Consider the following 15,306-nt stretch of genomic DNA (forward strand, 5'->3'; position numbering starts at 1 on the left):
TGGCCACGGCGGCACCTTGACGCCTTCTGCTTCCTTCCTTCAGCTTCCTGCGCGTGATGAGTCGCTCCATGCCGCTCTTCATGACGCTGGCCTGGATGTTCTCCGTCTCCATCATCCTGAAGAGCGTCGTGTACGAGAAGGAGGCGCGTCTGAAGGAGACCATGAGGATCATGGGACTGGACAACGCCATCTTGTGGTTCAGCTGGTTCATCAGCAGCCTGATTCCGCTGCTGATCAGCGCCGGACTGCTGGTGCTGATGCTCAAGGTGCGTTCCCTTGCGCGCCGTCTTCTTTTGCGAGCTGCCGCCTGCCGCGCCCACACGGCGCCGCACTGCAAAACAATCCAACCAACCGATGTCCGGCGTTTTTTACACGCCGACACGATACGTGTGTGATTCTCACGCGGGTTTTTCAGATCCGCACATCGATCGTGATTTGTTCATGTGCGCATTCATCGTGACTCCGCATCGGCAAATATTCAAATCTGCTTGTGAGTTGTCCAATTTTTGGGAGACAATCGTCATGCAAGTCGTGTTCCTCCTCCGTCCACAAGGAGGCAGTGTGACGAGCCGTCTCCCGTTTCTTGTGTAAAACTGGAATTTGAAATGGAACCTTCATCTGATTCTTCGTGTACGTGTTTCTTTTACGCACGTCAGGAAAGGAAATCATTGGTTTCAGGCGACCTTTCGCGTCCTCAACAAGACGTTCTTCTTCTTCTACTCCGCTAAAGCAACAGCAGCATCCAAGGAAGTAAGACTTAGAAGAAGAGCGTCTTCTGAGTGAAGGCAAAACATTTTGTTGAACACAAAAGCCATAATGCAAAAACGGATGAAGGCTGCTTTCTCATCTTCCAATTTGGGACGAGAAACGGGCAGACGGCGCGTCCCGTTGAAATGGCGGATGTTTTTGTGAAAAACATGAAGATGGCAACGGCGTTTGCGTGACTCGTTTGGAGGCCGCGCTCTCGCCGTCTTCTTGCCGCTCTGCTTGACTGTTGCCCGCTTGTGCTTGAATCGTGACTGATTGATTGCGATGTGTTGTGGTGCGATCGGTTCCGGTGCGATTGCAGCTCGGGTCAGCGATTTGCTTGATTTTCTTCCAACTGGCGGCGTGTGGTCGGACGTCGGACGTTGGCACGTCGGACGACGGCGTGACGCTAACGACACTTTGTGGCCCCCAGAAAGGAAACCTGCTGCCGTACAGCGACACGGGCGTGGTCTTCCTCTTCCTGGCGTCCTTTGCCGTGGTGACCATCATGCAGTGCTTTCTGATCAGTACGGCTTTCGCCCGCGCCAACTTGGCCGCCGCCTGCGGCGGGATCATCTACTTCACGCTCTACCTGCCTTACGTTCTCTGCGTGGCCTGGCAGGACCACATCGGCTTCGGCGCCAAAGTGCTCGGGGTAAGGAGGCGCGGTGGGGAGCGCCCGCACTTCCCGTTTGAGCGTCTGACCCCCGACCTCCCGCAGAGCCTGCTGTCCCCCGTGGCCTTCGGCTTCGGCTGCGAGTACTTCGCCCTCTTCGAAGAGCAAGGCGTGGGAATCCAGTGGAAGAACCTGCTGGCCAGTCCGCTGGAGGAAGACGACTTCAGCCTGCGCACCGCCATCGTCATCATGTACTTTGACGCCTTCCTCTACGGACTCCTCACCTGGTACATCGAAGCCGTCTTCCCAGGTGAGGAGGAACACAGAGCGACCTTTCACCTTTCGACCTTTCACCTTTGCGTGCTGGCCAGACAACATCCACGTTGGTTTGTGCCGTCTGTGTTTGTCTCCCAACCGACGTGAGAAAACTCATTTTTTGAAAGGCTGGAAGAATTTGTCACTGCCAAAACAGTCCTACAAAATAAGAGAGAGCAATTAACTCATTTGCTCCCCAAAACGTATAAATACGTTCTATTTTAAATGTTTGAAGTGTCCCAAAGGCGTATTTCTAGTTTTTTTATGCTCGAGCAAACAGAATGCTTTGATGCAGCCTCTCAATTGCAAAAAAACGTTGAAGCGATGGTAGTAATTACACAAACGGCCAGCAGGTGGCAGCAAAGCAAAAGAGATCAACCAGGGCCATGTTGAAAACAAAAGCTCATTTACTCACAATTCTAAATAGATTTGTGACTAATGATGAAACTTCACTATATTCTAGTGCTAATCGCTGCAAAATGGAAGCAGATAGAAATATTTATATTTAGTTTTGATAGCAAAAGAACACAATATTCTGTGGGCCTTGCAAAAAAATCAGGCAAATTGAAGAAGAGAAAAGACACGAGAGTTGAGCAGAAAGCACAAATCTTTTCTGACCAAAGTAACCGTAGCAAATAGACCAAAAGAAACAAAAAGAGATAAATAACTTTTGCCCCCCCCCCCAAAAAAAAAAAAGTTTTTTTTTTTAATCTTAACTGGGAAAGTGAAGAAGCAACAAAGAAGAAGCAGTGCCGAGGGCGAAAGCGGTCAGCCGTCGAGCTCCTCAACAATCTGACGGATCGTGAACATGAGGCTCCGCCCACCCACGCGGCCCGGCCAACCCACAAAACAAAAACCCAGGACATCCCTTGGAGTCCGGGTCCAGCTAGTCAAGCGTTTGTGTGTGTGCGTGTGTCGCAGGGCAATACGGGATTCCTCGGCCCTGGTTCTTCCCCTTTACCAAGTCCTACTGGTTCGGAGAGCAGGACCGCAAGTCCGGCAAAATCCCTCTCAGGCACGCGGGAAACGCTGGTGGTGAGAATGCCGAGAGACGAGCGGAAAGCAAGAGTTGCCGTGAACACTTTGTGCGCATGTGTTGCTCGATCCAGCGGTTTGCACGGAGGAGGAACCGGCCCACCTGCAGCCCGGCGTCTACATCGAGAATCTGGTGAAGGTCTACCGGCACGGCAAGAAGCCGGCGGTGGACGGGCTGACGCTGGGCTTTTACGAGGGACAGATCACGTCCTTCCTGGGACACAACGGCGCCGGCAAGACCACCACCATGTAAGTGACAAGGAGCCGCATCAGTCGCTGAGGAATTGTAACCGGCAGCGCCCGCCGCAGGTCCATCCTTACCGGCCTGTTCCCACCCACCTCCGGCACCGCCTACATCCTGGGTCGGGACATCCGCACGGAGCTGAGCGCCATCCGTCAGAGTCTCGGCGTCTGTCCTCAACACAACGTCCTCTTCAGCATGTCAGCGGCCTCGCCGGCTCACTTTTGAAGGCCGTTGCCCAAAGTTAACGCGCACTTTGACCCCCGCCGCCGCAGGCTGACGGTGGAGGAGCACATCTGGTTCTACGCTCGACTCAAAGGCCTGTCGGAGGAGCGCGTGAAAGGCGAGATGGAGCAGATCCTGGCCGACACCGGCCTGCCGCACAAGCGCAAGTCCAAGACCAGCACGCTGTCCGGCGGCATGCAGAGGAAGCTGTCGGTGGCTTTGGCGTTCGTCGGGGGTTCAAAGGTCGTCATCTTGGACGAGCCCACGGCGGGGGTGGACCCTTACGCTCGACGAGGAATCTGGGATCTGCTGCTCAAGTACCGGCAGGGTGAGTTCCTTTCTTTTGGGGACGGGCGGACGGACGGACGGACGGACGGACGGACGGGCGGACGGACGGGCGGGCGGGCGGGCGGACGGACGGGCGGGCGGGCGGGCGGGCGGACGGCGCTTGACGGCCGCGTTTCCTCCCTCAGGGCGCACCATCATCCTGTCCACGCATCACATGGACGAGGCGGACATCTTGGGCGACCGCATTGCCATCATCTCGCACGGCAAGTTGTGCTGCGTCGGCTCGTCGCTCTTCCTGAAAAACCAGCTGGGGACGGGCTACTACCTGACGCTGGTCAAGAAGGACCCCGAACCCTCGCTGGCCTCCTACAGGAACTCGTCCGGCACCGTCTCCTTCACCAAGAAGGTGCGTCCGGACGGCGGTGCCACAAAATGTCGGCGGCAGCGAGTCACGGCTCGCTTGCGTTACAGGACGAGAGCGGTTCGGTCAGCAGCAGCGACGCCGGACTGGGCAGCGAGCAGGAAAGCGACGCCGCCACCGTCGGTGAGCGGCGCCGTCAGCTTTCGGTCTGCGCTCGCGAAACGCGCTCATCTTTCTTGTGCGTCCGCAGAAAACGGGCAACCGCTGCCCCCGGTGGACACATCGCAGGTGTGCGGGCTGATCCTGCGCCACATCCCCGCCGCCCGCATGGTGGAGGACCTCGGGCACGAGCTGACCTTTGTCCTGCCTTACTCGGCCGCCAAGGACGGCGCCCTTGTGGAGCTTTTCCGAGAAATGGACGACAAGCTGAGCGAGCTCAACGTCTCCAGTTACGGCGTGTCCGACACCACCTTGGAGGAGGTGGGACTCTGAGGGACGCCACTCTGGCAGACGCCTGTTGACAGACGTCACTCTGACAGACGCCACGCTGGCAGACGCCTGTTGACAGACGCCACGCTGGCAGACGCCACGCTGGCAGACGCCACGCTGACTGACGGCACGCCAACTCTCAGAGCATTTCAAGCAAACAATTTTTGTCTGAACAGATTTTCCTGAAAGTGGCGGAAGATCACGGCGTAGACACGGACGTGCCCTCGGGTAAGGTCCCACCTTGGACGCGCTTGATCTGCGCTGGGCCGTGCGCGTTGACGCGCCGACTGGTTTGCATGCAGATGGCACACTTCCCGTGCGGCGCCGGCGCCGGACCCACGCCTTCGGAGGAGGCGACCCACAGAGCTGCCTGAGACCCTTGACGGACGAGCGCGACGACGAGGACGCCGCGTGTGACGTGGATCGCGGTACGTGTCATGTCCGTGTCGCGTGCGTAACGGCGCCGCTCCTAAACAAACGCGCGCACGCCTTCCAGAGAGTCCGGAAACGGAGCGGTTGACGTGCGCGGGTGGGAAAGGCTCGGCCCAAGTCAGCGGCTGGAATCTGACGAAGCAGCAGTTTGTGGCGCTCATGTGGAAGCGCTTTCTTTACGCCCGGCGATCGCGCAAAGGATTCTTCGCTCAGGTGGGCTCCCGTCGCGCCGTCCGTCCGCTCGTTTGCCCGCCGTTGCTGATGATGAGCGCCGCCGGCAGATCGTCCTTCCCGCCGTCTTTGTCTGCATCGCGCTGGTCTTCAGTGTCATCGTCCCGCCTTTTGGCAAATATCCCAGTTTGGAGCTGCAGCCGTGGATGTACCAAGACCAGGTCACCTTCATCAGGTACGACGCGCGAGACCACTCGCTTTCTTTTTTTTTGCGTTCTCGCCGGCATGGGAAGATGGGAACGACAAATACTTCATTACTTTTTACTCGAGTCGTTTTTTAGACTACTTTTAGCCGTTCCATTTTAACACGAGTATCTCTACTTTTTACTTCCACTCGTCAAGTACATTTCAGAGCCTTTACTTTTTTACTTTTGCGTGAGTAATTATTTGTGTGAGTACTTTTACCAAAGTAAAGTAGAGAATGTCGGTACTTTTGCCGCCTCTGCTGGTCGGCCTGTTTTTAGCACTTCAATCGGATTCAACAGTTGTTATCGTCGCAAAAATACAAATCCGGAGTCCGCTCATCATTTTCCAGCGTTGCTATGCAACAGTAATCCTAATAATAATAATAATAATGTCTATCGTATCAATTGGCAACCTTTTGTAAGATCGCCAAGAAAGAAAGCATGTAAGTTCGTCGCCACTTTTCATCTGACGTCGTGTATGTGGGCCGCCATCTTTGCTTTGCTGACGTTTTCAGCCATCCGAAGCCGACGACACATTTCTGTTGTCGCTTTGGAATAACCTTTCGGTCTCCTTTGTTGCTTCTCAAATGGAATTCAAACATTTTCAATGGCCGCCGGCGGGCTCACGACGTTTTCCGGAAACTGCGCTCCAATGGCGTCGTTTCTTGATTGTGGAAAAAGCAGCTCCTGTTTTTCATCTGCCGATCTGCAACGGGTCGGCGCCAAATTGTGACAATATGAAGTTGCTTTGTCGTTTGTGTGTCAGCGAGGACGCGCCGGCAGACGCCAGCATGCAGAAGCTTCTGGCTGCTCTTTTGGAGCCGCCGGGATTGGGAACGCGTTGCATGCTGGGACATCCCGTTGCGTAAGATCCCGCCAGCACCGGTCTCGCGTCTCGCTCCCGCCGCCTCACCACCCGTCTCCGCCGCTCGCCCCCAGCGAGGCGCCGTGCACGATGGGCGATGACGACTGGAGCCTCCCGGAGGTGCCGGAAAGCCTCCGCCGGCTCTTTGCGTCCGGGAACTGGAGCATGCAGGAGCCGTCGCCCGCCTGCTCCTGCAGCTGCGACGGCCGCAAGAAGATGCTGCCCGAGTGCCCCGCCGGCGCCGGAGGGATGCCCCCGCCGCAGGTAGCCGCCGCACGCGTGGCAAGGACCACGTGACGTCATCGCGGGCGGCCGCTCGCTCACGCGCTCTTTGCGTTCAGATCAAGTTGAGCTCCAGCGACACGCTGCAGAACCTGACGGGAAGAAACATTTCCGACTACCTGGTCAAAACCTACGCGCAAATCATCGGCAAAAGGTACGACGCGACGTGCCGCGACGTGCCGCGACGTGCCGCGACGTGCCGCGACGCGCGCTCAACTTTGCTTTTGTGTCGTCCGCAGTTTGAAGAACAAAGTTTGGGTCAACGAGTTCAGGTGAGTTCGCGCGCCGGCCGGCCGGCGCTTTTCAGTCAGTGATGATTGATCACGTGACCGGCAGGTACGGAGGCTTCTCGTTGGGCGCCAGGAGCACTCACGTCCTCCCGCCGGCCGACGAGATCGACGACGCCATCCGACGCGTCCGCAAAATCTTTGAACTCACCAAGGTCCGTTTCCATCAATCAATCAATCAATCATTTATAAAAAAAAAAAATCATTTGTAAAAGAAAAAAAAGACAATATAAAGCAACAATCAAATTCAAAGTAAAGTAAAAGAAATGAAGGGACAGAAAGAAGTCAAACCTGTTTTGTCTGCCCCTAATCACCCCCCAAAAAAAAAAGAAAAATGAATGACAGCGAGCGCTCAAGAAAGACGCTTTTAGTAACAATACGATGAAATAATTCAAAATATGAACACACAAAAAAAACAAAAACAATTGTAATTAAAAAAAAACAAAAGAAAAGAATAAGTAACAAAATGTATTAATAAATAACATTTAAATTAAATACAAAATGAATGACAGCGAGCGGTCAGGACGCTTTCAGTAACAATACGACATAATAATTCAAAATACGACAAAAAATAACAACAATAATAATAATAATAAAAATAATAAAAAATATATAATATATTTTTTAAACAACACAAAATGAATGACAGCGAGCGGTCAAGACGCTTTCAGTAACAATACGACGTAATAATTCAAAATACGACAAAATAAAAAAATACAAAATAACAATAATTTTAAAAAATAACAAAATATATAATATTGTTTTTAAACAACACAAAATGAATGACAGCGAGCGGTCAGGACGCTTTCAGTAACAATACGACGTAATAATTCAACTGCATGTCCAATTTTTGCAGTAATTGTACGTTGACCCAAAACTCCAAATGGTCCGAGAAGATGTTGGTCTCCAGTCCAGATCGTTCCGCAGACTTCCAAGGCCCCTCGAGCGAATGATTATTGAACACTTTCGATCGGTTATTTTCTTCTTCGCGTTGGAAAATGAGCGGACGTGAATTTGCGCCGATGCCATATTGATCACGATTCGACCTAACGTTTGAACAGGGAGCTGCGGCCGATCGATTCCTTGACAAATTGTCAGCCTTCATCAACGGCCTGGACACCAAAAACAACGTCAAGGTGAGCAGCAGCAGGCGCCGACAATTGATCGATCGCCGGGTCGACTGATGGCTTTGCGCCGGGTCAGATCTGGTTCAACAACAAAGGCTGGCACAGCATGGGCTCCTTCCTGAACGTGATGAGCAACGCCATCCTGAGGGCCAACCTGCAACCGGGCCAGGACGCCGGCCGCTTCGGGATCCGAGCCTTCAACCACCCGCTCAACCTGACCAAGGAGCAGCTGTCCCAGGTGGCGCTGTGAGTGCCGGCACGCACGCACGCCGAACCCGAACCCGCGTCTCATCCCGCGTCCGCCCCCCAGGGTGACCACCTCGGTGGACGTGCTGGTGTCCATCTGCGTCATCTTCGCCATGTCCTTCGTGCCCGCCAGCTTTGTGGTCTTCCTCATTCACGAGCGCGTCAGCAAGGCCAAGCACATGCACTTCATCAGCGGCGTGCACCCGCTCCTCTACTGGAGCGCCAACTTCATCTGGGACATGGTTCGTGCGTGCGTGCGTGCGTGCGTGCGTGCGTGCGTGCGCGCCCGTGCTGACTAACGGCCCGTGTTGCGTCTCCGCAGTGCAACTACGTCGTCCCGGCCGCGCTGGTCGTCCTCATCTTCGTCTGCTTCCAACAAAAAGCTTACGTCTCGTCCACGAACCTGCCCGTGCTGGCGCTGCTCCTCCTCCTTTACGGGTACGCGCCACAAACGGCAAAAGCAAATGGAAAAAGCTGGAAGGAAATGTAAAAGGTTGCGTCCCGGCGCAGGTGGTCCATCACGCCGCTGATGTACCCGGCGTCGTTCGTCTTCGGCATCCCCAGCACGGCCTACGTGGTCCTCACCAGCGTCAACATCCTCATCGGCATCAACGGCAGCATCTCCACCTTCGTCATGGAGCTCTTCGGGGACCACGTGAGGCCGCCGCCGCCGCCGCCGCCGCCGCCGCCGCCGCCGCTAAAAGGACAGTCAAAAATAAGGAAATTAGGACTTCAAATAAGCAAAATCATCTGCCGACAACAAGAAAATTGTACTTCAACTTACCTGTACGATTTTGAAAAATAAGAAAATAATATTTGGCCGTAGCAACCACAGCGGTCTTGAAAAAAACTTTTTTAGGCGTTATTGACTTTTTCCAAGCGGGAATATAATTTATAAATATATAAAAATATATGCAAGTATTTCCTTAACGTATTCATTTACAGTCGCTCATCTCAGCTGTCAAGAAGCGAGATTTGTCATTTTCTTGGATAAGAGCCAGCCAGGAATTGAACCCGCGACCTCCAGCTCTGAGGTCAGACGCTCGACCACTAGGCCACCGAGCGGCTCGTACGTTTGCTGGCAAGCTTCGTCGCTAAAAGCAAAGAAAAAAGGCTTGCATTTTGCTCTGATTGTTTTTCTCGTATGACAAGATTCTGCCAAATCTTCAAATAAGGACGTTCGCGTTATGAAAGGCCAGTTGAGGGCGTCGTCTTAAAAAGTTCTTGGAAATGGAAGTTGACGCTCAAAACCGCGTGATCGGTCAAATAAGATCATGAAATCATAAATATGTTCAAATAAGCAGAATGATCTTTTTCATTTGAAGCCAAAATAAGCACATTTGGGTTCAACTTCAGAATCGTACTTAAGATGTTTGCGCCGCACGCCGTTTTGCTAACGCGCTAACGTGCTAACGCAGGAGATCGGCGGCATCAACGACATTCTGAAGAACGTGCTGCTCATCTTCCCTCACTTCTGTTTGGGCCGCGGCCTGATCGACATGGTGAAGAACCAGGCCATGGCCGACGCGCTGCAGAGATTCGGTAACGCCGGCAGACGTGCGCGCGCACCCACGCGCTTGCGCGCGCGCAGAGCGTGACCTGTGCCGTGTGTGCGGCGTCAGGTGAGAACAGGCTGCGTTCGCCGCTGGAATGGGACATGGTGGGAAAGAATTTGTTCGCCATGGCGGTGGAGGGCCTCGTCTTCTTCATCATCACCGTCCTCATCCAGTTCCGATTCTGCGTCAAGCCCAGGTGCGCGCAAACCACGCCTTCCAAAAATGGCAGCGGGTGCGAGTGCAGCGTTTGTGCGCAGGCCGCCGAGCGGCGCGAGCAACGCCGGCGTCCTGGGAGAGGAAGACGAGGACGTCGCTCGGGAGAGGCAGCGCATCGTACGCGGACTCGGACACGGTCACATCCTGGAACTGCGCCAGCTCACCAAGGTCATCCTCGCCCGCCTGCGTGCGTGCGTGCGTGCGTGCGTGCGTGCGTGTACGCGCAACAGCAACGTTGCTTCCTGTTTTCCGCCCGCAGGTGTTCAAAAGGAAACAGAAGCCGGCAGTCGATCGACTTTGTGTCGGAATTCCTCCTGGCGAGGTTTGCCGCGCACACGCAAACATCTGGCCAGGTGCCATCGTGGCGTGTAAGTGTGTGCGTGTTTGTGCAGTGTTTCGGGCTGCTGGGCGTGAACGGCGCCGGCAAGACCACCACCTTCAAAATGCTGACGGGCGACACCGCGGTGACCAGCGGCGAGGCCTTCCTGGCTGGCAAGAGGTCAGCTCAAAGTTGCCGGCCGGGGGTCGCGCCTGTGCTAACGCGCTAACACGCTAACGCGCTACCGCTCGTCAGCATCCTGCGGGAACAGGAGCAGGTCCACCGCAACATGGGCTACTGCCCGCAGTTCGACGCCGTCAACGAGCTGCTGACCGGACGCGAGCATCTGGAGCTCTACGCCATCCTGCGAGGCGTTCCCGGCAAGGAAGTCTGCGACGTGAGTGGCCGCTGGGCCGGCCCGGCGCCGGCGCTTGCGACGTTGACGGTGTGACCCATCAACAGGTGGCCGAGTGGGGCATCCGCAGGTTGGGCCTGCTCAAGTACGCCGACAAGGCCGCAGGAAGTTACAGCGGTGGCAACTTGCGCAAACTGTCCACCGCCATGGCGCTCATCGGCGCGCCGCCCGTCGTCTTCCTGGTGAGTCGCCTTCGCAGCCGACGATGGCAACTTTTCGGGAGCGTTGGTCCGAGCGTTTCCCAAACAAAGATTGTGAACGTCGTCCCGTCTGGTCTGCAGCTTTTACTTCCGTCATTTTGGCCCCCGCTCGCTTAGCGGCGCCGTAGGCTTGCAACCCGGCGTGCGCTTGGCGCTTTGAAATCGCCGCCCAGCCAACTTTGGGCCAAGTTTCCCCCCGCAGCGGCAGGCGGCCATGTTGAGCTACCTTCCCACGTGGCGTCCTTGCAGCGTGAAGCTAACACACTCGCGTGTCACGTGTCGCCGCCGGCGTCGTCACGTTAGCGCGACGACGCCGCCGTCCGTTTAGCGAGCGTTTGTCCCGCTTGCAACGGCATCGACACCAAAAAGCCGCTGGTCTTCTTTTTTTTTGAGCTTACATTAGCAGGCCGCCGGCGAGCGAGGGTGGCGCTCGCTCGCCCTGGCGGCTTTCTCTCTCCGTGCTTCCTGTTGCGCTTGTGGGCGGAGCTAACCCCGGCTGTCTCCGCGGTAACAGGACGAGCCGACCACGGGCATGGACCCCAAAGCCCGCCGAGCGCTGTGGAACTGCATCCTGAGTATCATCAAGGAGGGACGCTCCGTCGTGCTCACCTCGCACAGGTGACGCTCGCTCGCCGCCTCCTTGACGCGGCGCGGCTCCTTGTTCTTTTCCCGCCACTCGTGACTGGCTGGGCCTTTCTTCTCCTTTCTTCTCCTTTCTCCTCCTTTCTTCTCCTTTCTTCTCCTTTCTTCTCCTTTCTTCTCCTTTCTCCTCCTTTCTTCTCCTTTCTTCTCCTTTCTTCTCCTTTCTTCTCCTTTCTTCTCCTTTCTTCTCCTTTCTTCTCCTTTCTCCTCCTTTCTTCTCCTTTCTTCTCCTTTCTCCTCCTTTCTTCTCCTTTCTTCTCCTTTCTTCTCCTTTCTCCTCCTTTCTTCTCCTTTCTTCTCCTTTCTTCTCCTTTCTTCTCCTTTCTTCTCCTTTCTCCTCCTTTCTTCTCCTTTCTTCTCCTTTCTTCTCCTTTCTCCTCCTTTCTTCTCCTTTCTTCTCCTTTCTTCTCCTTTCTTCTCCTTTCTTCTCCTTTCTCCTCCTTTCTTCTCCTTTCTTCTCCTTTCTCCTCCTTTCTTCTCCTTTCTTCTCCTTTCTTCTCCTTTCTCCTCCTTTCTCCTCCTTTCTTCTTCATGTCTCGTCATCTTTTGTTTCCTGCTTTCGCTGTCTGGAGACGACGGCTGCGCTTGTTGCAATCTTCTTCCAAATGAATCCAAACAAACGATTTCCCGCCAACGAAAGCGTCTGAAAAGCTGACGCGCTCAACGATCCAAAAATTCTCTGGATTGTTTGACATCTTATTTCTCTTTTCTTGTGTTTTGGAAGGATCGGCTGTTGTTTCGCTTTCAATGTGTTTATCGGGGGTTGCGGGTTCAAAGCTTCAATTCTTCAAAGTCCAACAGAAACTAGTGAAGCTTTTTGTACGACATTTTTTATACGTTTGATAAAATTGCATTCGAGCAAAATTCCTTTTTCTTTGAAATCAATTGAGCTTCACTTCGAGTCGACCAAATCAAGTTTTGTGAATTTGAAAAACAAAAACTCTTGAATTGTAGAATTGTTCATTCATAAGATGTTGAAATGTTTTATTGATTCATGAAACGCTTTTTTGAAATGTGTTCCTCGAATGAAGTCATTGCTTTGCAAATCTGCTCCACAAGACACAAAATATTAATTGAGCCGTCCAAAATGTCGATTTTTTTTTTTGCATTGAAATTCCGACCAACGCGATGAGTGTTAATTGTCAACAAACACTTTCCTCTCTTTTCTGACTCACTTCAACGACTCCTACAGCGCCAACTACTGGCCAGGAACAGTCATGCCACTTTATTTTGGGGGGGGTCAAAGTAACTGATCGGTTGAACTGTACTCACCCATCCACTATGTGTGTGTGTGTGCGTGTGTGTGTGTGCGTGTGTGTGTGTGTGTGCGTGCGCGCGTGCGTGCGTGTCAGCATGGAGGAGTGTGAGGCCCTGTGCACCCGCATGGCCATCATGGTCAACGGCAGGTTCAAGTGTCTGGGCAGCGTGCAACATTTGAAGAACAGGTAAGACACACAGCCAGTGGGGCGAAATCAAACGTGGGCCGACGCCATGGCGGGCGGTGGAGAGGGCGGGGCCAACCCCTCGGCTTCCTTTAGCGGTCCCCACAAAAAAAAAGGAGCCAGCCATCTCGGAAGTTGTGTTGACGTGGCAGAAAGGTGCAAATCCCAAAGGCGGTGCCGTGCCGTCCGGCAGGTTCGGCGACGGCTACACCATCATCCTGCGCGTGGCGGGTCCCGCCCCGCAGCTGCTCCCCGTCATGAAGTTCATCGAGAGCGAGCTGAGCGGCAGCACGCTGAAGGAGAAGCACCGCAACATGCTGCAGTACCAGCTGCCGTCGGCGCGATGCTCGCTGGCGCGCGTCTTCCTGGCGCTCGCCGCCAACAAGCGCGCGCTCAACATCGAAGACTACTCCGTCACGCAGACCACGCTGGACCAGGTCAGCGCGCACGCACGCACGCACGCACGATAGTCCATGTTGCTTGCGAACAAACGTTGACAAAAATCCTTCCACTTGACTTTGGGGTTCCTTTGAGTGGTCGCTTGAAAAACAAGCGACCACTCAAAGTGCCAGCTCTCCCATCAGGCTGATGACATTCATTGGATGGAAAAATGGAACAAAGTTTTCCCATGAGAAGCTCTTTTTCTTTGAAATGATCTGTCATTGTTTGTTTTGGCGACATTTCATCTCACAAAAGTAAGAAGGGATCACAAAAGTCAGGTCGGATCACAAAAGTCAGGTCGGATCACAAAAGTCAGGATTGGAGTCTCAGATCAGCAAAAGAAAAAAAGCTACATACCACTTTGTCTTTTCAAAAAAGAAGTCGCGTCCGTCAAACATCCCCGTCGAGTTCCAAGCGCGAATGCTTGCACTTTCTTTGTCGACCGGCAACCTTGCGGCTAACGGCTAACGGCTAACGGCCGTGCTGCCCACATAAAAAATCATTCAAAGGCACACGCAGGTGACATGTTTTTGTTTTGTGTGTCAGGTGTTTGTGAACTTCGCCAAGGATCAAAGCGACGACTATCACTCGAAAGACCTCGCCTCTTCCTCAAGCAAGCGGCGGCGGGGCGCGAGCGCAGTCCCAGTGGACCTGGCTCAGGTGGCCCCGCCCACAGAGAGCATCGTGTGAGCGCGTCACGCCTCACTCGGCCAAACCTCTTCCACGGGTGGGCGTGGCCTCGCCGCACGGCGGAAGAGAACAAGACTTGAAGCGGTGCCAGCGCGCGGCCGCCATTTTCTTTTTACGTTCCAGTCGTGCGCGTCCATGAAGATTCCAAATCATTTCAAATCAGCGTCTTTCTTTTATTTATGTTTGTTTGACTGCCAATCGCAGTGTTGATGATTTTTTTAAGAAACAAAAACATGTGAAAATGCCTCGCTGTTACTTTTTTTTTCTTTTATAAAAACAAATCTCTTCAAAGGTGAGCTTAAACTGTTCATGACAATATCCAAAACCTTTTCAACATTTGTTCAAAAAACAAAAACAAAGGTCTTATAATGATCTCATTACAAAACAGTATACAAGACTTTTAAAATGTGAATTCGTTTGGAAATCAATCTTTGTGGTACTACAAAAAAAATCCCAATTCATTGAAAATCGCAAAAATGTGTATCATCAAAATAATAATTCTTGTAGTATAAATGAATTGTATTTTTGTGTGCGTGTAAAACTGGCTCTCGGTTTGATGACAAACTGAAAACCACGTTTCGGTCCAACAGATATTGAAGGTCAGCGGAGGGCGCAGGCACCTGCAGGGGGGGGGGGGGCATCTATGGGTGCCCCTTTGTCCAGTTATTTGTTTATCTATTTTATATTTAAAACAAATAGTTTGTTGCCTCTCAGAACTAGAAGGTTCAGCAACACAAAACGAATCATGTTATCCTTGGATGACGTCATACTACGCGACGCGCCCCATTTTGCCAGGTCGCTCGCCACGACACCTGCGCCAGGTAAGTTGCTTTCTCCGTTTGTATTTATTACGTTGCGTCGCTCGCAGTAAACTAAAACTAAAGCCAAAGTCATCGAATGCAGAAAAGTCGAGCAAAACCAATGATCGCTCTCGACACGATCGCAGAGCATGACACGTGCTAGCTAGCCTAGCTTCCACTGAAATGTGACTGACACGAGTTGGAATCAGCCTCGCAACTCCGATGAAGTCATTTGACCTCATGACATTTGGGCGCAGTTGGCTGCGAGGACGCGGCGAAGATGTCCCCCTCACTTTCACGAAGACCACCAGCCTCCCCGTCCAAAAAAAATCCCCGGTAAAAGTAACGTTCCACTTCCGTTGGGAGCTTGTGCGCCAACGACTGATGCGTTCAAATATGTCGGAATTTGTAACTCTCGCTCAGAATTGTAATAAAATCTTCCTGAAGACTCCAACTTGTGGCACGTTTTCAATAAGGGCTGAATTGAAATGTACTTCAAAAGATGTGTGCAAATTGTTACATGATCTTTGCATTTATTTGAACCTACAGCTCGTTTTGGTGTGTCAGAATAAGGTCCTGAAAAGGAACCGGTAGCCGCGTGTTCATTAATTAG

At 53.1% G+C, this 15,306-nt stretch overlaps 1 protein-coding gene across 3 annotated transcripts in view; it reads left to right on the forward strand.

Annotated features, from left to right (window-relative positions):
- Positions 1-14,209, forward strand: part of LOC147167804 (phospholipid-transporting ATPase ABCA1-like) — a 29,341-nt gene extending 15,132 nt beyond the window's left edge. For 2 of the 3 annotated variants that reach the window (XM_086086883.1, XM_086086884.1), the window contains exons 15-49: positions 44-266; positions 1,181-1,402; positions 1,469-1,673; positions 2,600-2,713; positions 2,788-2,962; positions 3,023-3,154; positions 3,230-3,507; positions 3,653-3,873; positions 3,939-4,011; positions 4,079-4,308; positions 4,494-4,545; positions 4,620-4,745; positions 4,814-4,962; positions 5,031-5,155; positions 5,932-6,030; positions 6,105-6,294; positions 6,372-6,466; positions 6,552-6,584; positions 6,649-6,754; positions 7,661-7,735; positions 7,803-7,972; positions 8,037-8,214; positions 8,295-8,410; positions 8,483-8,627; positions 9,391-9,514; positions 9,595-9,724; positions 9,786-9,912; positions 10,004-10,066; positions 10,137-10,243; positions 10,319-10,460; positions 10,526-10,660; positions 11,193-11,296; positions 12,673-12,765; positions 12,956-13,199; positions 13,750-14,209. In XM_086086883.1, coding sequence (XP_085943009.1) covers positions 44-266; positions 1,181-1,402; positions 1,469-1,673; positions 2,600-2,713; positions 2,788-2,962; positions 3,023-3,154; positions 3,230-3,507; positions 3,653-3,873; positions 3,939-4,011; positions 4,079-4,308; positions 4,494-4,545; positions 4,620-4,745; positions 4,814-4,962; positions 5,031-5,155; positions 5,932-6,030; positions 6,105-6,294; positions 6,372-6,466; positions 6,552-6,584; positions 6,649-6,754; positions 7,661-7,735; positions 7,803-7,972; positions 8,037-8,214; positions 8,295-8,410; positions 8,483-8,627; positions 9,391-9,514; positions 9,595-9,724; positions 9,786-9,912; positions 10,004-10,066; positions 10,137-10,243; positions 10,319-10,460; positions 10,526-10,660; positions 11,193-11,296; positions 12,673-12,765; positions 12,956-13,199; positions 13,750-13,893 — 4,945 coding nt within the window. In that variant the 3' untranslated portion in view covers positions 13,894-14,209. Of the gene's footprint in view, positions 1-43; positions 267-1,180; positions 1,403-1,468; positions 1,674-2,599; positions 2,714-2,787; positions 2,963-3,010; positions 3,155-3,229; positions 3,508-3,652; positions 3,874-3,938; positions 4,012-4,078; positions 4,309-4,493; positions 4,546-4,619; positions 4,746-4,813; positions 4,963-5,030; positions 5,156-5,931; positions 6,031-6,104; positions 6,295-6,371; positions 6,467-6,551; positions 6,585-6,648; positions 6,755-7,660; positions 7,736-7,802; positions 7,973-8,036; positions 8,215-8,294; positions 8,411-8,482; positions 8,628-9,390; positions 9,515-9,594; positions 9,725-9,785; positions 9,913-10,003; positions 10,067-10,136; positions 10,244-10,318; positions 10,461-10,525; positions 10,661-11,192; positions 11,297-12,672; positions 12,766-12,955; positions 13,200-13,749 lie in introns of all 3 variants that reach the window. The other variant, XM_086086882.1, reaches the window with a different exon arrangement.
- Positions 14,210-15,306: the final 1,097 nt, after the last annotated feature.

This window comes from Leptonotus elevatus, chromosome 10, assembly GCF_054856555.1.
Source record: "Leptonotus elevatus isolate MCC_2025b chromosome 10, RoL_Lele_1.0, whole genome shotgun sequence".
Classification (NCBI taxonomy): domain Eukaryota; kingdom Metazoa; phylum Chordata; class Actinopteri; order Syngnathiformes; family Syngnathidae; genus Leptonotus; species Leptonotus elevatus.